At 44.6% G+C, this 27,656-nt stretch overlaps 2 protein-coding genes across 2 annotated transcripts in view; both read left to right on the top strand.

Annotated features, from left to right (window-relative positions):
• Positions 1–27,656, top strand: part of LOC132837099 (uncharacterized) — a 489,878-nt gene that overhangs the window by 305,274 nt on the left and 156,948 nt on the right. The window lies entirely within an intron of this gene.
• Positions 961–11,095, top strand: LOC132837095 (zinc finger protein 239-like). The gene is made up of 2 exons (XM_060856787.1): positions 961–1,059; positions 7,342–11,095. The coding sequence occupies exon 2, from the start codon at positions 7,743–7,745 to the stop codon at positions 8,922–8,924; it is 1,182 nt and encodes a 393-aa protein (XP_060712770.1). The 5' UTR covers positions 961–1,059; positions 7,342–7,742; the 3' UTR covers positions 8,925–11,095.

The raw sequence follows: 27,656 nt of genomic DNA, 5'->3' as shown, positions 1-27,656 counted from the left end.
AGGTGGATCACCTCACACTGTGTGATATTCCACTGCAAAGGTTCTCCCTTCACCTCAGTAGTCACAGTACAATATGTGACCATGCAGTCAGCCTCATGTCATGTTATAGTCATGTGATGAATCAATAAGCACAGAACCCACATGTGTCTCAGCCTGAGGTCTTGCAAAATTGAGTGTTGTTAATAAACTTCAAGACATCTGTCTCAACAACACAGACTGCATGCTATTGGGACAATTCTGCCCCTGTAACAGTGTAATGTTGTCCCTGTTTTTTTTCAAAAGGGTTTATAAAGGCAGTGGTGCTGAAATAGTGAATAGACATAGCCTGACTCAACAATCAGGGGAAGCCTTTATGTTTTTTTTTAATAGTTGTACAACGAAAGGCGAGTGACCAGTTCTCTCAGCTCAGGTTTTATTTCAGTTTGATTTAATATTACTAGAATAAAGAAAAACTGCTGAGGACTTAGAGAAGCAGCTACAATGAAACAAAGTTCTATGCTCTACTCTCCGAAACTATCAATACTGACCAGAATGTGCAGATTAGGGTGAATCGGCTATGCTTGCTAAATTACCCATAGTGCCCAAGGATGTGCTGGTTATGATAGATTGGTTGTGCGAAATAATACATATGCGGGTTATTGTGGTTTGCCATGCTCAATTACTGATAGTTTCCAGTGACGTGTAGGTTAGGTGCATTAGTCAGGGATAACTGCAGAGGGGTAAGGGAATGCGTCTGGGTGGGTTACCCTTCGGAGGGTCGGTGTGTACTCGTTAGGCTGAGTGACCTGCTTCCACATTGTAGGATTTCTCTGAAAGGAAGGGATTTTTGCAAACTGTACTCGGCTCCTGGGTCACTGCAGGGCAACGCAGGCGCAGTGCGGACCGGCCGTCTGGAGCAGGCGCAGTGCGGGTTCCACCGTCGACGTCGCCACATTTTAACGTCACTATGCGGAAGTGGCTTTGTCAGTTTCCGAATGAATCTCTCTCCTCTAGGCAAATCCTCTATCTGGGAGGCAGAGAGAAGGGGACAATCTCTTCACTTGTAGCAACTGAACTGAGGTATGTGTGTTAATTACCCGGGTGAGGAGGGACAGAAGTTGGGAAGGGGGAGAGATCTTTTCTGTGTTTACTTTTAAAATGCACACGGTCCCCACAACTAAATAAAACAGTTAAAAGTGCATGCAATATCCCTCATTGCATCTTCAAGCTGGCTGCAACGGTTTTGCATCCTCTGTTCTTCCTCCGCCTTGTCTCCACCACATTATGCTTTCTTCCCCCATCCCCAACTCCTGCCCCGAGGCGTTGATGCTTCCAATATGACCCTCAAATTTTCGGTTTGTCCCTCCATTTTTTCCCGGTTGTCTTTTCTAGGTTTTGAGAACTTTCCCGATCTTCTGAGTATAGGAGAAGGAAGGTTATGTTGAGGCTGAGCAGGACATTGGTAAGATCACTCTTGGAATATTGTGTGCAATTCTGGTCTGTCCCCCCATAGGAAGAATAAAGAACAAAGAAAATTTACATCCCAGGAACATGCCCTTCAGCCCTGCAAGCCTGAGCTGATCCAAATCCACTGTCTAAACCTGTCGCCCAATTCCTAAGCATCCCTCTCTCCCCAACTACTCATGCATCTGTCCAGAAGCATCACAAATGAATCTTCCGTGCCTGCCTCCACTACCTCTGCTGGCAACGCGTTCCAGGCATCTACCACCCTCTGTGTAAAGTTCTTGCTGCATATATCCCACTTAAACTTTTCACCTCTCATCTTGAAAGCTGTCTCTATCTACCCTGTCTATATCCTTCATGGTTTTGTCGATCTCAATCAGGTTCCCTCCTCAATCTCCTTTTTTCTAATGAAAACAAACCTAACCTAATCAGCCTCTCTTCATAGCTAGCACTTTCCATACCAGGCAACCATCCTCGCAAACCTTCTCTGCACCCTCTCCAAAGCGTCCACATCCTTTTGGTAATGGGGCGACCAGAGCTCTGCTCAGAATTCTAAATGCGGCCGAACCAATGTCGTGCACAATTTTAACATGACCTGCCAGCTTTTATACTCAATACCCTGTTCAATGAAGGCAAGCATACCATATGCCTTCTTGACCACTCTACCCACCTGTGCAGCAACATTCAGGGTACAATGGACCTGAACTCCCAGATTTCTCTGCTCATCAACGTTTCCCAAGGCGCTTCCATTTACTATATAATTTGCTCTCGAATTAGACTTCTTAAAATGCATCACCTCACATTTACCTGGATTGAACTCCATCTGCCACTTCTCCACCCAACTCTCTAGTCTATCTATATTTTCCTGTATTCTTTGACAGTCCCCTATGCTTTCTGCTACTCCATCAATGTTCATGTCATCTGCAAACTTGCTGATCATTCCAACGGTGCCCACTTCCAGATCATTTATGTATCACAAACAACAGTGGCCCCAGCTTTGATGCCTCTGGAACACCACTAGTCACCTTTCTTCATTTTGAGAAACTCCCTTCAACTACTACTCTGCTTCCTGTTGCTCAACCAGTTCTTTATCCACCTAGCTAGAACACCCTGCATGCTATGTGACTTCACTTTTTCTATTCGTTCATCAAACGCCTTATGAAAGTCCATGTATATGACATCCAAAACCCTTCTTTCATCTATCAACTTGGTCACTTCCTCAAAGAACTCTGTTAAGTTGGTAAGGTACGATCTCCACCACACAGAACCATGTTGCCTATCACTGATAAGCTCACTCTTTTCCAAATATAAATAGATTTTATCCCTCAGTAGCTTCTCCAGCAACTTTCCCACCACTGACATCAGGCTCATTGGTCTGTAGTTACAGGGGACAATATGAGCAACCCTCCAGTCCTCCGGCACCTCACTTGTGTTTAAGAATGCTACAGAGATAGCTGTCAGGGCCCCAGCTATTTCCTCTCTCGCCTCCCTCAACAACCTGGGACAGATCCAATTTGGTCCTAGGGATTTGTCCACCTCTAGCGTACCCAACAGATCTTCGTTATTCATGTCAACGTGATCTAGAGTAACCAAACTTCTGTCTCTAATCTCAACATTCATCATGTCCCCCTCATCAGTGAACAGTAATGCAAAGTAATCATTCAGAATCTCACCCATTCTCTCAGGTTCGACACACAGCCTTCCTTCATGATCCTTTAGTGGACCAATCCTTTCCCGAGTAACCCGCTTGCTTCTTATTATAAGAATTAAAGGCTTTGGGATTCTCCTTATTTCTGAACACCTATAGCTATTTTATGACACTTTTTATCCCGCTTGATTCCTTGTTTAAGACTGGTCCTAGTCTCCCGATATTCCTCCAGGGCCCATTCTGTCCTTAGCTGCCTGGACTTTATGTACACTTCCCTTTTCATCTTGGCTCGTCATACGATTTCTCCTGTCATCCACGGTTCATGAATATTGCCATTCCTATCCTTTGCTTTCAATGGGACACGTCTATCCTGCATTATCTTTAACCTATCTTTGAAAGCCTGCCACATATCAAATGTGGATTTCTCTTCAAATAGTTGTGTCCAATCCCCATTTCCCAGCTCCTGCCTAATTTTGATATAATTGGCCTTGCCCAGTTTAGGACCACTCTCATCTTTGTATACCAGTATTCTAAAACAAACAGAACTGTGGTCACTATTCACAAAGAACCGCACCCCCCCCCCACACCCCCAACATAACTTCTCCCACCTGGCCTGGCTCATTCCCCAACACCAGGTCCAATATGACCCCTTTCCTCGTCAGACTGTTGACATATTGCTCCAGAAAACTCTCCTGGGTGCTTCTTAAAAATTCTGTCCAATCCAGACTTCTGACGTAGTGTATCCCAGTCAATGTTTGGAAAATTAAAATCTCCCATCACCACCACCCTTTTGCCTTTACATTTTCCATAATCTGTTTACCTATTTGTTCTTCTACCTCACTCTAACTGTTGGGAGGCCTGTGTTACAGCCCCAACAATGTAACTGCACCCTTATTTCTCAGCTCCACACATAATGACTGACTACTCAAGCCCTCCATTGTGTCCTCCTTTAGCACACCCATGATATCATCCCTGACCAGCAATGCAACTCCTCTTCTCCCTCATCTCCCCCCCCCCCCCCCCCCCCCCCAACCTTTTACTTCCCTCCCTGTCCTGTCTGAAGCATCTATATCCTGGAACATTTTAGTTGCCGATCATGCCCTTCCCTCAAACAAGTCTCTGTGATTGCAATAACACCATACTCTCAGGCACCAATCCAAGCCCAAAGTTCATCTGCCTTAACCACTGTATTCCTTGCATTGAAGTATATGTACTTCAGGCCACCAGTTCTTTTGCGTTCATCTGCTCTCTGCCTACTCTTCCCCTTATTAATGCTATCTTCATGATTCTTATAGTCTGCAGTTTCCACCTTGCTGTCTTCTCTTCTGGTTCCCTGCCCCCTGCCACATTAGTTTAAAACCTCCCCAACAGCAGCAGCAAAAGCTCACCCAAGGACATTAGTTCCAGTCTGGTTCAGATGTCAACTGTCCAATTTGTAATTGTCCCACGTTCCCCAGAACTGGTTCCAATGTCCAATAAATCTAAACCCCTCCCTCCTACACCATCCCACAAGCCATGTGTTCATCTTGCTTATTCTTTCATTTCTACGCTAACAGTGACACTGGTAGTAATCCCGAGATCACTACCTTTAGATTAGATTAGATTACTTACCATGTGGAAACAGGCCCTTTGGCCCAACAAGAACACAACGACCCGCCGAAGCACAACCCATCCATTTCCCTACACTTACCCCTTTACCTAACACTATGGGCAATTTAGCATGGCCACTTCACCTAACCTGCACATCTTTGGACTGTGGCAGGAAACCGGAGGAAACCGACGCAGACACGGGGAGAATGTGCAAACTCCACACAGTCAGTCGCCTGAGTCGGGAATTGAACCCGAGTCTCTGGCGCTGTGAGGCAACAGTGCTAACCACTGTGCCACCATGCCGCCCACCAGTCCACCGGTTTAAATTCTCTACTAGCTCCCTGAATTCTGCTTTCAGGACCTTATCTCGTTTTTTGCTTAGATTGTTGGTGCCTATATGCACCAAGACAACTGGCTGTTCACCCTCCCCTTTTAGAATGCTCTGCAGCCGATCGGTGACATCTCTGACCTGGGAGGCAACATACCATTCACGAGTCCCATTTTCGGCACAGAACCACCTATCTTACTCCCCTTACAATTGCATCCCCTTATACTATGGCCTTAGGAGTCTTTTTCTCACCACATGCCATGATCTTGGCAACTACTGCCCTCCCCTGGTGAGCCATCTCCCTCATCAGTATCCAAAACGGTATACCTGTTTTGGAGGGAGGTGACCACAGGGTGCACCTGCACTGCTTTCCTACTCTTTTTCTGCCTATTGGTCACCCATTCACTGTCTCCCTCAGCAATTCTAACCTGCCGTGTGACCAGTTCACCAAATGTGCTATCCCCAATCTCCTCAGCATCGTGGATGCTCCACATTGAGTCCATCCGCAGCTCCAGAGCCATCATGCGGTCAAATAAGAGCTACAGCTGGACACACTTCTTGCAAGAGTCAAGAACGTCAGCCACTTGCCTGAGCTCCCACATCAAACACGAGGCACATGCCACGGGTCTGAGGTCCCCTGCCATTGTAAGCCTCAGCTTTAAATCAACTAACTAAAACCAAACAATGCACTTAAATATATGAAAGAAAAGAAAGAGAAAATAAAACCTTACCTTACAGAGTCTTTTTCTTCTGGTTAGCGGAGGAGGGGTGGTGCGGGAGGGAGATATTACATGTGTAGTATCTCGGGTTTAGCCGCTGCCCAAAATACATACTAAGTCCGTACCTTCCCGGCACTCTTCTGGTCTCCACGTCACCTTCGCTCTGTCTCCTGCTGCTCCCGAACAGGAAAAAGGCTGCGGGCTCCGAAAGTAAGAATGTAAACAGTATCCTGACATTCCCTGCACTCCCCTGGTCACTCTCCCATTGCTCCTAGATAGGATATTGTGTAACTTGAAAGAGTTCAGAAAAGATTTACAAGGATGTCTCCACGGTTTGAGGATTTGAGGTGAATATGCTGAGGCTGTTTTCCCACGCGCACTGGAGGCTGAGGGGTGACCCAAGAGACATTTAGAGTCATTGAGATGTACAGCATGTAAACAGGCCCTTTGGTCCAACTCGTCCATGCTGAACAGTTATCCCAACCTAATCTAGTCCCATTTGCCAGAACTTGGCCCAAATCCCTTTAAACCTTTCCGATTCATATACCCATCCAGATGCCTTTGAAATGTTGCAATTGTACCATCCTCCAGCACTTCCTCTGGCAGCTCATTCCATACATTCATCACTTTCTGTGTGAAAATGTTGACCCTTAGGTCCCTTTTATATCATTCCCTGCTCACCGTAAATCTATGCTCTCTAGTTCTGAACTCCCACAGCCCAGGGAAAAAGACTTTGTCCAATTATCCTATCCATGCCCCTCATGATTTTATAAACGCCTATGAGTTCACCCCTCAGCCTTCAACTTTCCAGGGAAAACAGCCCCAGCTATTCAGCCTCTCCCTGTAGCTCAAATCCTCCATCCTGGTGGTGGAGTCCAGAAGTAGAGGATAATAGGTTTAGGGTGATGGCGGGGGATGGGACTTTTATAAGTGACCTCAGGGGCAACATTTTCATTCAGAGGGTGGTCTCTGTGAAGAATCAGCTGCCAGAGGAAGTCGTGGATGCTGGTACAATTATGACATTTAAAAGGCATCTGGATAGGTATATGAAAAGGAATGGTTTAGAGGGATATGGGCCAATGGGACTAGATTAGGTTAGAATATCTGTACAACATTGGCTTGCCACTAACGTTTGGCACGTTTGTACGTTCAGTTTCTCTCTGGTGTCAGTGTCAATGCATTGATGTCTTATTCACCCACCCCAACCCCCTTCCTGGAGATGTTAACTATTTTGTGTACAGTTGTTTCTCAAGAATCTGCGTTGTAAATTCAGGATGAACCTACACACTTTTTTTTTGCCTCCCAAAATCAGGCCCACTCAATCTCAGCAATATCCCAATGTTGTGAAAGATATTAACTTTCCAGGTGGAGTTATCTAAAATTCAAAGAGATTTTGACATTTTTGCTTTTCTGCCTCTATAAGATCCTGAATCAACACATTGAGGAGAATTAGTTAGAGTGGAGTGAGAACAGAGCGGGAGAAAGAGAGCATGGGATGGTGCTTTCAATGTTTCAGAATAACAAAAGAAAAGAACATTCCATAGAAATTGGAATTGCTTTTTCTGAATTTCTACTTTGAACTGATAGTGATGATTTTTGTCGTCGTCTTACAGAGTGTTTGAAGATCTAAAGGTGGATGCTTCAAAATGAACAGATGAAAGGCTTATGCCTGATTCCCCTCCTCTGTGGATGCTGCCTGAACTGCTGTGCTTTTCCAGCAACGCACTTTTCAACTCTGAGTGTCCAACGTCTGCAGTTCCCACTTTCACTTCAATGTCTGCGAGTCACTCAAATCCATCGGGACTGCAATGATTTTAGACTATGATCCTGTGAGATGGAGCAAAGTATTGTGGTTCCTGTTTCAGTACGTTTTCAGCATCAGTGGGACTGGGTGAGAGAGCTCAGTGCTGCAGCACACTGAGTGTGGAACCTGAAACATTTATACAGCCTGGAAAGAGGGGTTCACTGTGGCAACGGGCTGTACACGCGTTTGTGTACAGCTGAAGCTTCAGACATGGAGAAACCTGAGGAATCCCGGCCCATGGGGAAACCATGGAAGTGTGGCGACTGCGGGAAAGGCTTTCGTGTCCCATCTGCCCTGGAAAGTCATCGACGCAGTCACACCGGGGAGAGGCCGTTCTCCTGCCCGGAGTGTGGGAAGGGCTTTACACATGCATCCACCCTCTGGACCCACCGACGGGTCCACAACGGAGAAAGGCCATTCTCTTGCCCTGAGTGTGGGAAGGGATTTACCCGCTCCTCCCATCTGCTGCCCCACTGGCGGGTCCACACCGGCGAGAGGCCCTTCACCTGCCCCGAATGCGGGAAGGCTTTCACCGATTCCTCCGCCCTGCTGAAGCATCAGCGGGTCCACACCGGGGAGAGGCCATTCTCCTGCCCCAAGTGCGGGAAGGACTTTACCCGCTACTCCAACCTGATGAGGCACCAGGAGCTCCACACCAGGGAGAGACCATTCTCCTGCTCAGAGTGCGGTCAGAGCTTTAACCGCTCCTCCAGCCTGCTGGCCCACCAGTCAGTCCACTCCGGGGAGAAGCCATTCAGCTGTCCCGAGTGCGGGAAGACCTTTAGCAATTCCTCCGGCCTGCTGGCGCACCAGCGGGTCCACACAGGGGAGAGGCCATTCACCTGCTCCGTGTGTGGGAAGGGATTCAGTCAGCTGGGCAATCTGCAGAGGCACGAGTGGGTCCACACAGGGGAGCGGCCCTTCAGGTGCCCTGAGTGCGGGAAGGGGTTCACTTGCTCAGCTAAGCTGATGACCCATCAGCGGGTTCATACCGGGGAGAGGCCGTTCACCTGCTCTCAATGCGGGAAGGGATTCCTCGATTCTTCCACCCTGCTGACCCACCAGCGGGTCCACACCGGAGAAAGGCCATTCACCTGCTCCGTGTGCGGGAAGGGATTCAGTCAGGTGGGGAACCTGCGGACACACCAGCGGGTCCACACCGGGGAGAGACCATTCGCATGCTCTCAGTGTGGGAAGGGATTCCTTGATTCTTCCACTCTGAAGACCCACCAGCGGGTCCACACCGGAGAAAGACCATTCACCTGCTCCGTGTGCGGGAAAGGATTCAGTCAGGTGGGCAACCTGCGGACGCACCAGCGGGTCCATGCAGAGGCAAGGCCATTCACCTGCCCAAATGCAGAAAGGGATTCATCGATTGTTCTGGCCTGCTGATCCACCAGTGGGTCCACACCGAGGAGAGACCGTGCAGCTGCCCGAATGCGGGAAGAAATTCATTGATTCTTCCGGCCTGTGGATGTACCAACAGGTCCACACCAGGGACAGTTCGCTCACCTGCTCTGGGCTTTATCAACACCTCCCACCTACGAAGGCACCAGTGATTTCATGTGCCATTGCAGGGGGATTGAAGGAGCTACGGTCTCATGCCATTATCAGCTGGACAATCGACTCAGCTCTGGGGACTTCCATGTTTGAATCCTGCAGCGGAGGATGGCAGAATTGGAATTTGGTCACAAATCTGCAGTTCAGAATCTAATGATGAAAACAATTTTGGGGAAGAAAAAAGGTCTAATTCACTCATGCCCTTTTTAGGGAAGGAAACTGCCATTGCAGAATGGATTCACTGTCATCCCAGCTGCATCCTTTGTCCAGTCTGGCCTACATGTCACTCCAGACCCACTGCAGCGTGGTTGACTCTTGACTGCACCCTGCCTTCCCGCCACCACAAGAAAATGAGGGAGGGGAGAAACTTACTTGGATACAATATATAGGTTGAAATTGCTGAGCTGACCGATAGTAAAGGAAGTGGGCTGGGGAATATGTGCACTTTGACCTTGACCTGTTTAAAAAGTAAAGCTACTTTTGTACACCTTTTGCTGGGGAGATCTGAAGAAGTAACGAAGTTGGGTCATAATAAAGGTTACCTGAACTTCCCGCGGTACTCAGACATTGAAATCTCTGAGATCTAACAGGTATTTCTTTTAAAGCTGCTAATTTCTTTTAGCCTCCAGTGCTGAGTTTCCAATGGCATGTATCAGAAGGAGCAGCAATTGGGTAGTTAGTATCATTAGAAATTGTAAATTTTTCAGGAGTGCACATACTGCATCGTTTCATCAGCATTGTAAAGTTTCCTGGCAGCACCAGGCTGTATTCACTAGAAGTGATATGGAGGAACTTGTGTTGGAATGGGGTGATAAAGTTAAAAATCACACAACACCAGGTTATAGTCCAACAGGTTTACTTGGGAGCACTACCTTTCGGAGTGCTGCTCCTTCATCGGGTAGCTGTGGAGAAGGATCATAAGACACAGAATTTATAGCAAAAGATTATAGTTTCAAGCAACTGAAATGATATATTGAACAAATCTAGATTGCCGTTAAGTCTTTCATCTTTTAGAATGGGGTGCAGGTTTCAGTTCATTAATATGTAATTCCCAGAAATTCCTTTAAGTCACATTCTCAATATAACTTAAGGTTTTATTTTTTAAAAAAGTGACATCTCAGCTCAGACAACGCTTTAAAGTTTTGACAGTGTGTTGCTGGAAAAGCATAGCAGGTCAGGCATCATCCAAGGAGCAAGAGAATTGGCGTTTTAGGCTGGAGCCCTTCATCAGGAATAAGGCTGGGAGCATCAGGGATGGAGAGATAAATGGGAGAGGGTGGAGCTGGGAGAAGGTAGCTGAGAGGACATACAGGTCCTGGGCTGCTTCCATCACCACTACCTCACCACCTGATGCATGGAGGAAGAACCCATTATCTTCCACCTCGGAACCCTTCAACCCCAGGACATCAATGTGGACTTCACCAGTTTCCTCATTTCCCACCTCAGCCCAGTTCCAACCTTCCAGCTCAGTACCATCGTCATGACCTGTCAATCTTCCTTCCCACCTATCCGCTCCACTCCTCTCTGACGTATTACCTTTACCCCTCCCCCCCCAATCTCCATCCACCTATTGCACTCTCAGCCACCTTCTCCCCAGCTCCACCTCCTCCCATTTATCTCAACACCCCCTCGGCTCCCAGCTTCATTCCTGATGAAGGGCTTTTGCCCGAAACGTCAATTTTCCGCTCCTTGGATACTGCCTGTGCTTTTCCAGCAACACACTTTCAACTCTTATCTCCAGCATCTGCAGAACTCATTGTCTCCTAATGCATTAAAGTTGTCATGTTTGAGTATGTCTGTATCCCAATCTTGAATCAGACCGGTTCTACTTCCACTGTTGAAATATATAAAATATTACATAGATTGACTGCCTGCAGATGTTGTGCATTTGAGCAAAGTAGAATGTATTGCAAATACAACTCAATAAATGCAAATTCACAACATCAAATTATATGTGTATGTGCATGCTTGGTAAAGTGTGTGCATGTTGGAGTATAAGACTGTGTGAGGGTGTGGGTGTGAGTATGTGTGTTTGAGTGAGTGCATGTGTATGAGCGAAGTCTGCGTATGGATATGTACTTGTGTGTGTGTGTGTGATTGTGAGTGAGTGTAAAGTGTATTGAGGTCACCTGTGATTCCCTGCAGTGTGGAAACAGGCCCTTCAACCAAACGAGTCCACACCAACCCTTTCAAAGAGTAACCCACCCAGACTAATTTCCAGCATTTACCCATGACGAATGTACCCAGCATTATGGGCATTTTAGCATGGTCAATTCACCTGACCTGTACATCTTTTGGAATGTGGGAGGAAACTGCAGCACCTGGTGGAAACCCACGCAGACATGGGGAGAATGTGCAAACGTGCAGACTCCACACAGACAGTCAGCCGAGGCTGGAATCAAACTCAGGTTGCTGGCACTAACAACTGAGCCACCATGCCCCTCTTCCGCCACCCCCCCCATGATGTGACATGAACCCAAGGAGTCGGTTGAAGCCATCCTCATGGGTTCTGAACTTGGCTAATAGCCTCTGCTCGGCCAATAAAAATGATTAAGCAGTCACACAACACATATTGGAGAGGGCCGGGTGGGATGTGTCTTTCAATTTGCAGAAGGTGGGAGGCTCTGAATGCTGTAATCCAGGGTAAACGCATGCTAAAGGACCTTCAGCTCAGAGAGATGGAGCTGGAAGCCAGGCTGCAGACACATTGGGGCAAAATGGGTAAAGTTAACGACGCTTTATTCCGAAAGATGGTTATTCCCCTCTAGACAGAGCCTTTGATTGGGTCAGTGGACAGTATCTGGAGGGTGTGAGTGTGAGTCAGGCAGGCAAAAGGGATCCGAGAGAGTATTGCAGGGTGGAAGAGCTAATTGGCTGGGTTACGGGAGTTAAAAGAATGTTGGGCAGGGGGGGATGGTGGTAAGGGACAGAATAGTGACAGGGATTGTCTCTGTTCTCTGCAGTTGGCATCAGGAGGCCAGATGGCATTGGTATTTGTCTGGCACAAAATTTGGGAACCAATGTACTCAGGTCTAGAAAAGTGGAAAAGGGAGGTTGCTGTGGTGTGGTCCAACAATGTCAGGATGAGGGAGTCTCTCTTGAGAGCACATGAGAACTTAGAAGCTACAAAGACAAGCAGAGCCCCAAAGCTCTAAGCAGCATGATGGCTCACTGGTCAGCATCGCTGCCTGACAGTGCCAGGGACCCGAGTTTGATTCCACCCTGAGGCGATAGTCTGTGTGGACTTTGGCACATTTTCTGCATGGGGTTAGCTCTGCGTGCAGTTTAGGGTGTTTCAGCTGTGCTAAAGTGCCCAGGTATGTGCAGGTTAGGGTGGATTAGCCATGGGAACTGCAGGGCTGTTGGGTAAGCAGGTGGGTCTTAGTGGGATGCTGTTCAGAAGATGGGTGTGAATTTGATGGGCCAAAAGGCCTGCATGGGCTATATGATTCTCTCTTGAGAAATGATTGCCCTAAGTCTGCTGTGACAGGAGTGGATTCCAGTTCATGGGACACTGACACCAGTTCTGAAGAAGGTGGGATTTGTGCTGTGTCTCCCCCCACCCTCTATCCACCCCCCACCTATTCTGTCTCTCCTCACATTCTCTCTCTCTGCTCCACCATTCTCTTCCCCCACCATTGGTCCCCCCAGTATTTCTCTTTGCCCTCATCCTCTGTTTCCCTGTCCATTTTCTCTCTTTCCCCCACCCTCTGCACTACCCCATTCTCTCTCCTCACACTCTGCACCCCCATTCTCTCTTTAACTCTCTGCCTGCCATTCTCTGTCCCACTCATTCTTTGCCCCCAATTCTCTTACCCACCACCATCTGTCCCCCCAGTGTCTTTCTACATCCACCCTCTGTCCACCTGTCTATTTCCTCTTTCTCTCTCTCCCACCAGCCTCTGACTCTGTCCATTCTCTCTCCCTTCTCCTACACACACCACGCTACTGTCCTTTTTCATTCCTCAAGCCCTCATTGATCACTGTATCAAGCCCTTCTAAGAAAGAGAGAATGGACTGATGATGATTCTACCTGGGAGACAGTGGTGCATGAGAAATGGCTGATATTTAAAATTGAGAATACTTAAAATGTATTCAGAAGCATCATTAAAGTCTGAAAGCATGTTCAATTCCTTTAAAAAAGCTGCAGGCATCTTTCTGAAACTTGCATTGAAATATGCACAGTTAGGCCACAATTAAGGACAGGCTGTGAGGAGTGAATGGTCTATTCCTTGTGAAATTGGTTCCTACTATGTAGGAAAAATGTCATTGGGTTGAGAAGAATGGAAACAAACATTTCGGTCTGTGCCAATCAGATACCCTAAATTAATCTACTCCCATTTGCCTAAATTTGGTCCACATCCCTCTAAATCCTTCTTATTCAGATATGCATCCTGACGCCTTTTAAATGTTGGAATTGTACCAGCCTCCACCACTTCCCCTGGTAGCTCATTCCAAACACCTGCCATCCTCTGTGAAAAAGTTACCCCTTAGGTTCTTTTTAAAGTTTTCCCCTTTCTTTCTCAACCTATGCCCCTCCAGTTTTAGACTTCCTCTACCTTGGGGAAAAGAGCTACAAAAGTTGAGCAAGAGACAAAGTGCAAAATGAATAAAATGTCGACCCACAGGGGGAAACTAATTGTGGGTCCAACCATTCTTTTTCTGCTATTGGTATTTGGACACTTAAAATCTGTCAGGAACACTAGCATCATCACATCACCCTTTCTTTAGCTTTGACAAAGGGTTAGTTAGACTCTAAACGTCAGCTCTTTCCTCTCCTTTTCTCTTTTCATCATATCACATATTGCACATGCTCCTCAGTGTCAGGAAGTACTGCGCAAGTTCACCGTCCTGCAGTTATGGGGTTATTGAATGTATTCAAGGCTGAGTTAATCAGATTTTTGAACAATAACAAAGTGGATGGTTCTAGGGGAAGGCAGGACAATGATTTTAAGACCCGTACAGAACAGTTACACAGTCATACATCACAGAAACAGACAATCTGGTGCAACTAGTCCTTGCTGACTATGTTCTCAGGCTAATCTAGTCCGACTTACCAGTGTTTGACCCATATCCCTCTGAGCTGTTCCTATTCATGTACTTATCCAATGTCTTTTAAATGTTGTAACTGTATCTGCATCCACCACTTCCTCTGGACATTCATTCCACACACAAACCACTTTCTCTGTAAAAACAAAAAACTCGTGCTTAAAATCTTTCTCCTCTCACCTTCAAATTTGCTGCCTAATCTTGAAACCTCCACCTTAAGGAAAGGACACCCACTGTTCAACTCGCCTATAACCCTCATAATTTTATAGACCTCTCAACCTCCTATGCTCCAGTGAAAAGAGTCCAGTGTATTCACCTAAATATAGGTATTCATATTCATATCCAATTATGATGTGTTCAATGCTGGTGAAGGCTCGAAAGACCAAATAGCCTGTTCCCATTTCCCATTTTTTAATACTGTGACCAGGACAGCAAGAGACCATAAGACATAGGAGCAGAAATTAGGCCATTCAGCCCATTACGTCTGCTCCACCATTCAATCATAGCTGATAAGTTTCTCAACCTCATTCTCTCGATTTCTCCCTATAACACTCAGTCCCCTTGACACTCAAGAACCTGTCTTAAATATACTCAGTGACTGGCCTCCATAGCCTTTTGTGGCAATGAATTCCATAGATTCACCACTCTCCGGCTGAAGAAGATTCTCCTTGTCTCTGTTCTAAAAGGTCTTCACTTTACTCTAAGACTGTGCTCTTGGGTCCTAGTCTCTCCTACCAATAGAAACATTTTCCCAACGTCCATTCTGTCGAGGCCATTCAGTATTCAGTCAGTTTCAGATCCCTGCTGAGAGTGGGCCTGTTAATGAGCATGAACCAGAACCTTCAGGATGAGATACAGCAGGGATTAGGTTCAGCAAGTTGAGAATGGAAGCAGTGTGTCTGTGGGATGGAGATTTTCAGAATTTAGGGAATGATAGAATGTTTGATTATATATTAGAATTGATCAGGTGGGCTGAGGAATGGCAGATGAGTTTAGTTGGTAAGGCAAATCATTAACTTTCCAGTTAATGGGAAATGTTGCAGAACAAAGAGACCTCACAATACAGCTTCATAGTTCCTTGAAAGTGGAGGCACTGTTAGACAGGATAGTGAACAAGGCATTTGGTATGCTTGCCTTTATGGGTTAGTGCATTCAGTACAGGGGTTGGGACGTCATGTTACGACTGTACAGGACATTGATTAGGCCACTTTTGGAATACTGCTTCCAGTTCTGGTCTTTCTGAAGCAGGAAGGATGTTGTGAAACATTTGAAAGGATTCAGAAAGATGTACAAGGCTGTTGCCAGCATTGGAAGCTTTAAGCTGTAGGGAGAGGCTGAATAAGCAGAGACTGCTCTCCCTGGAGTGTCAGTGGCTGAGGGGTGAGCTTATTGAAGTTCATAAGGGGCCACCTTATTGAAGTTCATAAGGGGCAGGGATGGGGTGATTGGCCAAGATCTTTTCCCCAGGGTAGGGGAGTCCAAAACTAGAGAGCATAGGTTTGAGGTGAGAGGGGAAAGATTTAAAAGGAACCTGAGGGGAAACTCTTTTATGCAGAGGGTGGTGCATGTATGGAATGAGCTGCCAGAGGAAGTGGTGGAGGCTGGTACAATTACAACATTTTAAAAGACATCTGGGTATGTGAACAGGAAGGGTTTAGAGGGCCAAATGCTGGCAAATGGGACTGGACTAATTTAGGGTATCGTTTTGTCACTGACAAGTTGGACCAAAGGGTCTGTTTCTGTGCTGTCTGACTCTAACTGTCTTCAGTGAAAGTGGGCGGCACGGTGGCACAGTGGTTAGCACTGCTGCCTCACAGCGCCTGTAGACCCGGGTTCAATTCCCGACTCAGGCGACTGACTGTGTGGAGTTTGCACGTTCTCCCCGTGTCTGCGTGGGTTTCCTCCGGGTGCTCCGGTTTCCTCCCACAGTCACAAAGATGTGCGGGTCAGGTGAATTGGCCAAGCTAAATTGCCCGTAGTGTTAGGTAAGGGGTAAATGTAGGGGTATGGGTGGGTTGCGCTTCGGCGGGTCGGTGTGGACTTCTTGGGCCGAAGGGCCTGTTTCCACACTGTAAGTCTAATCTAATCTAAAAGTGTCGTTGTGAAGACTGGACTTGCAGAGCAGCTTTCAAAGATGTTTTGCCCGACCTGGGAGCAGAAAAAGTTACAGTGAAATCTTTCGTTTGTGAGACAGCAACTGAGTGAATGAGTAGATCTGGGATTTTGGTGAAAAGTAGGAATTCATTGCACTATAGGGATGAAGTGCTTTTAGGTTTAGCGGCAGTAAGTGAAGTTTTAGTTGAGTTTTTGTTTTAAACTGCTAATTTCTTTCAGCCTCCAATGTTGTATTCCCAATGCTTTGCAGCAGAAGGAGCAGTGAATCAATAATTAGTGTTGTTAAAAGCGTTATAATTTTTAATACTGCAGGTATTGCATTGTTTCATCAGCATTGTTTACTGGCAGCAGCAGGAAGTGTGGGCTGTATTCACTAGAAACGATTAAGCAGTTAGGTAACACAAAAATGAGAGTGCAGGGTGGGACTTGTCTTTTGGTTTGCAGATGGTTGGAGGTTCTGGGTGCTGTGATCCAGAGCAAACACAACTGCAGTAAATTATAGAAGCCCTACAGTGTGGAATCAGGCCATTTGGCACATCAAGTCCAAAAAGAAAATGCCAGCCCACCGTCTTCTACTCTATCCAGTTGTTTCTGCTGGTGGGTGAGACCGTTCCAAGACACATGGCCTCAAAGTAAGGGGAAACAGATTTAGGATGGAGACGGGGAGGAACTGCTTTTCCCAGACAACAGTGAATCTATGGAATTCTCTGCCCAAGAAAGCAATAGAGGCAGCTTCATTAAGTATATTCAAGACACAGTTGGATGGGTTTTTGCATGGTAGAGAAATCAAGGGTAGTCGGGATAATGCTGCTAGGAAGAGCTGAGACTATGGATAGATCAGCCATGATCTTAATGAATGGCCGAGCAGGCTCGACAGGCCAAATGGCCTACTCCTGCTTCGATTACTATGAAACTGTAACCCTGCATTTTCCATAGCTAACCCACTTAACTTGCACATCCCTGGACAGTATTGACAATTTAGCATGGCCAATCCAATTCAAGGCAGGTGAGCGAGTGATGTGGAAAATAAACGTCAGAGAAAGATAGACAGGGACAAGGAGAATAAATGTACCAGGAATCAAAACTGGATTCAAAATGTTATAAAAATTGAAATTAAAAGCTGTGGTGTCTGAATATGTGCTGCATTGTAACTCAAGTGAGTGAATTGACTGCACCCGTTAAAGAGAATAGTTTTGATCTGAGACTCCTTAGAGACATGGCTTCAGGATGACAGGGATTGGATCCTGAATATTCAGTGGGTATGTGGCATTTAGGTCGAATGAGAAGCTCAGTTAAGGTAGAGGATTGGCACTAATAATCAAAGCACTGATAACATGGTGGTCTGATGTTGGCTCAGATTTCAGGTGCTGATTTCTCTGTCCTCTGTGGATTTGCTTGTTCCCACAAAGTAAGATGTGTCAGTTCTCAGCTCTGCTGAAGCTTTGACCCCCTTTTACACCTTCTGATTCAATAAAACAGTAAATCAATCGATCAAGGCCCAATCCACAATCTCCCAGCCTGTCAAACCATCCAGACATAGAATGTCATCATAGCAGGGAATAAAACAAGAAAAGTGAGAAAACATAAATGCACAGTTGGTGCTTGTAATTAATGTTTGTTCATTAAAAAGTAAACCAGAAATAGGGGTCTCTCAGGATTCTTATAGTGTCCTTCTTGAGGAATTCTCTCTCCCTTACATCTAAATATTAGTACCTTGCTCTGATTTGTAACAATACTCACGTCAATTGAAATAAAGCATCTGTTATCAAATAGACCTAGAGATGTACAGCATGGAAAAAAACAACATTTTGATCCAACACCCCCGTGCTGACAAGATATCTGATGCAAATCTAGTTGCATTTGCCAGCATTTGGCTCATATCGCTCCAACCCCTTCCTATTCATATACCCATCCAGATTCCTTTTAAATGTAATTGTATCAGTCTCCACCGCTTTCTCTGGAGCTCACAACATACACGCACCACACACTGCATGATCCTTGGGTCCCTTTTAAATCTTCTCCTCTCACTCTAAACCTTTTGCACCCCCACCCTGGGGAAAATGACTTTCCCATTTTCCCTACCATGCCCCTCATGATTTTAAAAACCTCTGAGGTTACCTGTCAGCTTCCACTCCAGGGAAAACAGCACCAGCATATTCAGCCTCTCCCTGTAGGTCAAATCCTCTAATGGTAACATCTTTGTAAATCTTTTCTGAACACTTTCAAGTTTAACAACATATTTCCTGTCCTATAGCAGGGAGACAAGAATTCAATGCACTGACTAATAAGGCAAGCAATACCAAACACCATGTGCACGTGTTTGTGTGTGCATGCTTGGTAAAATGTGTGATGGAGTATAAGCCTTTGCGAGGGTGTGTGTGTGTGGGGAGAGTATATCTGTGTATCTGGGAGAGAGCAAGTGTATGAGAAAGAGCAACAAAAAATAAGAATGTGTTACCTCCCTGGTGCCAGGATCAAGGATGTCTCAGAGATGGTGCAGAATGTTCTCAAAGGGGAGAGGGACCAGCAAGATGTCATTGTATACATTGGAACCAATGGCAGAGGAAGGGAAAAGGATGAGATTCTGAAGGGAAAATATAGGAAGTTAGGCAGGAATTTAAAAAGGTGGACCTTGAAGGTAGTCATACTTGGATGACGCCTAGTGCTATGAGCTAGTGAGTATAGGAATAGGAGGATAGAGCAGATGAATGTGTGGCTGAGGAATTGGTGCATGGGAGAAGAGTTGACATTTTTGGATCTTTGGAAATCTTTTGGGGTAGAAGTGACTTGTACAGGAAGGATGGATTGCACCCGAGTTGAAAGGGGACCAATATTCTGGCAGGGAGATTTGCTAGAGCTGCTCAGGAGGGTTTTAACTAATAATGTGGGAAATAGTGAAGACAGAAATCAATCTGAGACTGGTACAGTTGGGAAAGGGAACAAGTTAAACAGTCAGGGCAAAAAGGAAAAAGCAGAGAACAAGGTTGGACTGATAAATTAAACTGCATTTCCTTCAATGCAAGAGGCTTAACAAGGAAAGCAATGTCCTCAGGTCATGGTTAGAGACATGGGACTGGGATATCATAGCAATTACAGAAATGTAGCTCAGAGATGGACACGACTGGCATCTTATCCTCCAGGATATAAATGCTATAGCAAGGATAAAAAAGGGGGCAAGAGAGGATTGGGAGTGATGTTTTTGATAAGGGATAGTTTATTGCTATACTTCGGTAGGATATTCCTAGGAATACAACCAGGGAAGTTATTTGGGTGGAATTCAGAAATAAAAAAGGGATGATCACCTTGTTGGGATTGTATTATAGAACAAGTAGTCAGCTGGAAATTGAGAATTAAATTTGTAAGGAAATTTCAGTTATTTGTAAGAATAATAGGGTGGTTATGGTAGGGAATTGTAACTTTCCAAACATAGACTGGGACTGCCATAGTTTAAGGGTTTGAGTATGTAGATGCTGGAGATTAGAGTAGAGACCGTGGTGCTGGAAAAGCATAGCATGTCAGGCAGCATCTGAGGAGCAGGAAAAATTGATGAAGGGCTTTTGCTGGAAACGTTGATTTTCCTGCTTCTCACGAATGCTGCCTGACCTGCCATGCTTTTCCAGCACCAAACTCTCAGATCTAAAAGATGAAGTTCTAAATTGGAGCAAGGCTAATTTTAACGGTATTAGGCTGGAACTTTCAAAGCTCATTGATGACACATGTTCACAGGTCAAGCAATGGTAGGAAAATGTGAAGCCTTCTAAAATTAGATAACAAGAGTCCAGAGACAGTACATTTCTGTTCTTGTGAAAGTAAAGGCTGGTAGGTAAAAGGAATGCTGGATGACTAGAAAAATTGAGGTTTTGGTTTAAAAAAAAAGACAGAAGCATATGACAGGGGTAGACAGAAGAGATCAAGTGAATCCCTCAAGTATAAACTTAAGAGGGAAATCAGGAAGCAAAAAGGGGACAGGACGTAGCTTTGGTAAATAGGGCTAAGGAGTATCTGAAGGGTTTTTATAAATATATTAAGGACAAAAGGGTAACTAGGGAGAGAATAGGGCCCCTCAAAGAATAGCAAGGCAGCCTATGTATGGAACTGCAGGAGATGTGGGAGATACTAAACAAATATTTTGCATCAGTGCTTACTTTGGAGAAGGGCATGGAATTTCTAAAATGTGGGGAAATAGATGGTGACATTTGAAAACTGTCCATATTAGAGAGAGGTGGTGGTGCTGGATGTCTTCAAACGCACAGAAGTAGATAAATCATCGGGACCTGATCAGGCGTACCTTAGAACTCTGTGGGAAGCTAGGGTAGTGATTGTTGGGCCCCTTGCTGAGATATTTCCATCATTGATAGGCACAGATGAGGTGTTGGAAGACAGGAAGTTAGCTACCGTGGTGCCACCGTTTAAGAAATGTGGTAAGGAAAAGAATGGGAACTGTAGATTGCTAAGCCTGATGATGATGGGTAAGTTGGAGAGAATCCCAAGGGACAGGATTTGCATGTATTTGGAAAGGCAATGACTGATTCCAGATAGTCAGCATAGCTTTATGCTTTGGAAATCATTCTCATGAATTTGATTGAGTTTTTTGATGAATTAAAAAGGACGATTGATGAGGGAAGAGATCGTGATCTATATGGACTTCAGTGAGGGGTTCTATAAGGTTCCTCATGGGAGACTGGCTAGCAAGGTTAGCAACTTGCGGATCATTTCAGAAAATACCTCTGGGATACCTGCATCCAGCAACCCCATTGTCATGTGGCTGAACACTTTAACTCCCTTCCCACACCTGCAACGACATAGGTCCTGGGCCTCCTCCATCACTGAACCTTAACTGAGAAAGTCTATAGCCTTCAAACTTATCTATAAACATTTAGACCAAAATGTAATGTTGAATTAAAGAATACATTATTGCACTAGAAAACAGACAGGCAGGAAGGCTCAGAAAAAGGGGGGGAAATCTCAAGGAATGCAGAATATAGGGACATCTGATCTTACCAAATGATAACAGGATGCTGTAAGGCAATTAAGAACATTTGCCTTAGCATCGGTGAATCTGTGTGAATCACACCAAGTGATAACATTCACAGCCGTTCCCTTGTGAAATTAATGAGAGTATTTGATTCTGACTCTGAAACGGAACTCGGTACTATCAAAAGATTTGTAATTAATGGCAGGATGCTGCCAATTATAATGGATTTTTATTAGCCCTTGCAAGCGGGGCAGACAGAGAGAAAAAAATCTTTGCTGACTTGAGAGTTCAAAATGACACTAGAGGGAGAGACCATTTTAGTGCTGAGGCTATTGGAGCCTGTAGAAAATTAACATTTAGTGCTTATCTGCTATGGATTGAATTTAACTGCATTTTGGGTCTCTATGATGCTATTGAGAAGCCATTACCAGTTATTAAATACAAACTCTGCAAGAGGTAATATGAATGAAGCTTTAACTAACTTGCTGTTCTTGCAGACCACTCCACAGACCCACTCCACACACTGCCCCAGTTGTCAATTCTAACTAGTCAGATCTTATGTCTCATTTGAATTTGAATCACAATCTTGCAAAGTGTGTTTAATTCGAGACTTATTATTCATTTTAAATACAACCTCGCAGTAACATTTCAGCCTGAGGTACAGAATGATTCTGTGCTTAAGATAAAAAGCAGGAATCTGCTCCCTGCTTAAAATGATTCTAAACCTAACATTGAAGAGATTCTGATAGAATCTGTTGGGAAGCCATTTTATAGTCAAAGATTTGCCACCTTTACTAAGAAGACATTTTGTGAAACAATTATATCAGACATGCGAGCTAAGCAAGGTTACCTTATGACATCTCCCACTTAATTTAGACTGGTACTCCTTTATAGGAACTTATCTCATGAGCAGATGCTTGACTCAGCTCGGTATGTTTTTCCTACCTGATGGATAGTTCAAGGCCTTTTGGAGTGATCAGTCAAGCGCACACAGATCAGTCAGTTAACTTTTCTTCTTTATGAATTATTGTCTTTCACTGTTATCTGTCTAATTAAGAACATGCAATGTTTTTGTAAACTTTTATCACACTTTGTGACAGTAGCCTGCTGGGACACTTGAAGAGATGGTACCCCACTCTTCTGGGTTATTAGAACTCATTAGTTTAGCTTATAGGTATCAGTGTTATGTTGTAACAGTGATTCTATTAGTGAATAAAGGAGATGACTAAAATTAAGCTAAACTGTCTATAAGAGGTTTTTATTTGCAGACTTCCAAAGAGTACGATCTCCAGGATGAACCAAGAGACAGGCTTTACAGGTCTGAGTCCACAAGGGATTCCCTGGGCTGTCTAAAATCTGTACATTAACATAACCACCCGAAGCCTGGAGGAAGAACACCTGATACTACAGAGATATCTGTCAGGGCCCCAGCTCTTTTCTTTCTCGCGTCCCCTAGCAACCTGGGATAAATCCCATCCGGTCCTGGGGATTTTCCACCTTAATAATCTCTAGCCTACCCAACACATCTTCCTACTTATTTCAACATGATCCAGAGTAATCAAACTTCTACTTCTAATCTCAATAGTCATCTTGTTCCTCTCCTCCGTGAACACTGATGCAAAGTTATGATTCAGAATCTCCCCTATTTTCTCAGGTTTGATACACGGCCTTCCTTCCTTATCCTTTAGTGGACCACTCCTTTCTCTCGTTACCCACTTGCTTCTTATAAAATAATAAAAGGCTTTGGGATTCTCCATAATTCTGCTCACTGAAGCAATGTCATGACCCTTTTTAGCCCGCTTAATTCCTCGTTTAAGACTGGTCCAACTCTCCCGATATTCCTCCAGGGCCCGTTCTGTTCTTACCTGCCTGGACCTTATGTATGCTTCCCTTTTCCTCTTGGCTAGTCGTACAATTTCTCCTGTCGTCCATGGTTCATGATTCTTGTTTCCCCTATCCCTTGCTTTCAACGGGACATGCCTATCCAGCACTATCTTTAACCTATCTTTGAAGGCCTCCAACATATCAAATCTGGACTTCCCTTCAAATAGTTATGTCTAGTCCCCATTTCATAGCTCCTGTCTAATTTTGATATAATTGGCCTTGGCCCAGTTTAGTACACTTCCCTTAGGACCACTCTCATCTTTTTTAGTATACTCTTAGACAATTACAGATTGTGGTCACTGTTCCCAAAGGAATCCCCACTGCAACTTCTACCAACGAGCCTGGCTCATTCCCCAACACGAGGGTGGCACGGTGGTTAGCACTGCTGCCTTACAGCGCCAGAGACCCGGTTTCAAATCCCGCCTCAGGCGACTGACTGTGTGGAGTTTGCACATTCTCCCCGTGTCTGCGTGGGTTTCCTCCGGTTTCCTCCCACAGACCAAAAATGTGCAGGTTAGGTGAATTGGCCATGCTAAATTGCCCGTAGTGTTAGGCGAAAGGATAAATGTAGGAGAATGAGTTTGTGTGGGTTGCGCTTCGGCGGGCCGGTGTGGACTTGTTGGCCCGAAGGGCCTGTTTCCACACTAAGTAATCTAATCTAAAAAACACCAGGTTCAATATGGCCCCTTCCCTCATCAGACTATTGACACACTGCTCTAGAAAACTGTCCTGGACACTTCTTACAAATTCTGCCCCATCCAGACCTCTGGCATTAAGTGTCAATGTTGAGATAATTAAACACAGGTGAGATGCCAGAGGACTGCAGGGTTGCTCATGTTGCCCCCCTGAACAAGAAGTGTAGTAGGAATATTCCGGGTAACTACAGACCAGTGAGCCTGATGTCAGTGGTGGGAAAGTTGCTGAAGAAGGTACTGAAGGATAAAATCTATTTATATTTGGAAAAGAATGGGATGATCGGTGATAGGCAACATGATTTTGTGCAGGGGAGGTCGTGTCTTACCAACTTAATAGAGTTCTTTGAGGAAGGAAAAGCTGTACATGTCATACACATGGACTTTAGTAAGGCGTTTGATAAGGTTCCTCATGGTAAACTAATGGAGAAAGTGAAGTCACGTGGTGTGGACGCATTGGATATTGGTGCAGAGAACGTTTATGAGGATGTTGCCTGACATGGAAGGTGTTAGCTCTGAAGAGAAGTTGTTTTCATTAGAAACTAGAAGATTGAGGGGGGACCTGATTGAGGTCTACAAAATCAGGAAGGGTATAGACAGGGAAGATAGAGATAAGTTTTTCCCAGGGTGACGCATTCAAGGTGAGAGGGGAAAAGTTTAAGGGGGAGATATGCGATAATTACTCAACATAGAGGGTGGTAGGTGCCTGAAACACATTGCTAGCAGAGGTAGTAGAGGCAGGTGGATAGATTCATTTAAGATGCCTCTGGACAGATGCATGAGTAGGTGGGGAGCAGAGAGATACAGATGCTTAGGAATTGACCGACAGGTTTAGACAGCAGATTTAGATCAGCTCAGGCCTGGAGGGCCAAAGGGACTGTTCCTGGGCTATAAATTTTCTTTGTTCTTTCTTACATTTGCCTTCCTAATGTGAAAAACAAAGCTCACTCACTTCAATAATTTCAGTCCGAGACAAGATCTGAATCAGCAGTGTCATTTATTTTACCCTTGCAAGAGGGTGCGATGTCCACTGTCTACAAGGCAGGGACACACACACACACACACACACACACACACACACCCTGAATTCAACGAATACACGATATTTATGTAATTTGGTTCCTTTTTTTTATCCCATTGCTCTACCCCGTTTACATCATCCACTTCTAAGACCGGCACCCATTACTCCTGTTTATCTCTTGCCTTATCTGGCCTTGTCTGTGACAAATTGCCGTTTGACCACATCCTGCTGTGGCGCATTGTTAGGTATTATTTACTCCCTCCATCTGTGCTTTCCCCAGCCATCCTAATCCTTATGACCTTCTAATTGGGGTTTGTTCCTGTGTTTCTGTAAAAGTGGGAAACAGATGCTTATAACTACTGCTTGTGCAAGCATATCTGGCTAAACATACATCCTCACAGCATCTTATCTATTTGTCTGTAACATCTACCATTGTTTTGCAATCACGTTTCATTCTTGCATACAATTTTAGCTAATACAAAAACAATTATATATTTCCTCCACATAGTTTGCATTCTAGTTGACTTAGCTCTTAGTTGAAACAATTACACACTGGTGTGAGTTCATTTACACTGCATTAGTAATTATAATTGCAGAAGTAACACTACTTTACCTATATCCCACAATTTCCCCTTTTTCTTTAATTACCATTTGTTACCTTCTGCATTTTTCTTTTAACCATCACTCCCAAAATTCACAAGCATCATTCCGGAGATTTCATCCATCTTGGTCTCACTCATTCCCTCATTATTTAATTGATAAAGTTCCTCTGCCTGATTCCTACTACTACTACTATCAGGGAAGTAAGGATGGAAACCACCACCCCCTTCTATTTTCCAAACCATCAGAGATAGGGAGGTACAATTCCTTTCATTCCATGCAGTCTCATCCTGCTACAGGGCTATCATACATTTCATGCCCTTCCTGAGTCACTTCCACCCGAGCAGAAAGGGAACCACCTGGGCCACTGGCCTACCGGAGGCACATGCATAGCAATTGTTTTTGTTCAGACTTTTTACAGTATACTTTACCCATTCAACCCAGGCATTTGCATCCCCATACCCAGTTTCTATTTCAATAGTCTGTTTCAAGTCCTTTATTTCTATCATTTTTACTACTTTCGGATCATCAGGAAGGGTGAAAGGTTGTATCTTATTATCCAGTTGTTCCGCGAGCTGGTCGGAAGGGGGCCCGGTGTACTGTGACAAGACCGTTATACCAAGTACCATCCCCAAGGCCATCCCCATAGGACTTAAGATGTATCTCTGAGCTGTAGTACTGTCTTTGATTATCTACATTGCCACAATTTACTCAGATGCATGCATCAGCGTCTATTACTTATAAATGATCAGACTCAGGAACCGTTAATAATACACATGAAAATAATATTTGACACAAAATCCCAATACTAAGACGGCTAGAATCATAACTCTAAGCATTCTCAGTATTCTAAAAATCATGCTGAAGCACAAAAAGACTTAATATACAATCCTACAGAAATAATCCTGCGTTCGCGTTGCCACTGTATAATCAGTTACTCAAAGTCTCTTTAGTCTGAGTTCCAGCGATTCTTGCATTGATTCGGCTGTCCTGACTTCTTCCTCAACTGGAGATTCCACTGGCCCTTTGATCCAAGTGTAGTGAGTCCAGCCTTTTTCTGCTGTTTCGGTGGTCAAAAGAGCCTGATACGGCCCTTCCCAGTCTGGTTGCAATTTAGTCCCTGTCCATGATTTTACTAAGACACAATCTCCAGGTCGAATCGAGTGAACAGCGAATTCAAGGGGTAGAGCCTGTGCCAATAAACCCTGTTTCCTGAGGAAAGACAAAGAGGAGGAAAAGCCCAGAATATACTTCTTTAAGAACAAATCTTTAGTTTCTGGGATTGGCAGTGGCCAGAGATAGGAACTTCCCAAGGACCTGGGACAGAAGGTATTAGGGAATAAACCACTGCTTCCTGTGGATTCAGAGCTGCTTCTTTCGTTACCTCATCAGCCAGTAACGTAGCTTTCCATTCTTTAATTAACAATGAATTAATGCAGTCATATTTTAAATTAACCAGGAATCAACATGACAGATCACTGAGACTGCGTGAAGGGATCCTGCCAATTATATTGAGTCAGGCTAACACAATCAATTTATTGTAAATATTAATTATTAATTATATTATATATATAAAAATCATTATCTGTAATTCAGGGTGGAAATGCAACAAATGACCAAAACATTTTTAAAACTGTAATTGCACAGTTCCATTTGTTTACCAGTCACCTGTGCTTTCTCATTCAGTTTCTGTAATTGTTTTGCTCAAGCTCATTCATTTTTAAGAACATCAACAGATTTCACAGCACCATTTGCAGTTACTTCAGTCCCAATTTGGTGGCAGTATTTTGTCATGAACGCAAAACTGATTCTTAGTGCCTCTCATCACAAAACTGTCACCATAATCCAATTAACTCTTTTGTTCCCCATACCTTGGGCTTAAATTTTAAGGATGACCTTGCTGCCACTGTATCGACTAGGAAAACTATGTCCTCTTTATAAGATCCCACCTTTAAATTTATCAAGGGTTCCTGGTGGGTCCCCGGGGACAGGAACTCCTGACACCTCTATTTTTCACCAAGATTCATAAACGGTACTGTCTTTACTTCCTTATTAAATCTGGACACTCTCTTAAAGTGACCCGTCCTTTCACAGTAATAATATCCCGCCTGTGGGGATTTCCATTTCGATCCTTGTTCCTCTCCACCAGACCCCTTAACATCTCCTCCCTGACTATTCCGGTTTCTTTCTCCTTTTAGTTTTGTCCTTTTCTTTATTACCTCATCAAC

Source organism: Hemiscyllium ocellatum, chromosome 49 (genome assembly GCF_020745735.1).
Source record: "Hemiscyllium ocellatum isolate sHemOce1 chromosome 49, sHemOce1.pat.X.cur, whole genome shotgun sequence".
NCBI lineage: Eukaryota > Metazoa > Chordata > Chondrichthyes > Orectolobiformes > Hemiscylliidae > Hemiscyllium > Hemiscyllium ocellatum.
Note: the sequence above shows the minus strand (reverse complement) of the source record. Positions and strands in the feature narration are given on the sequence as shown.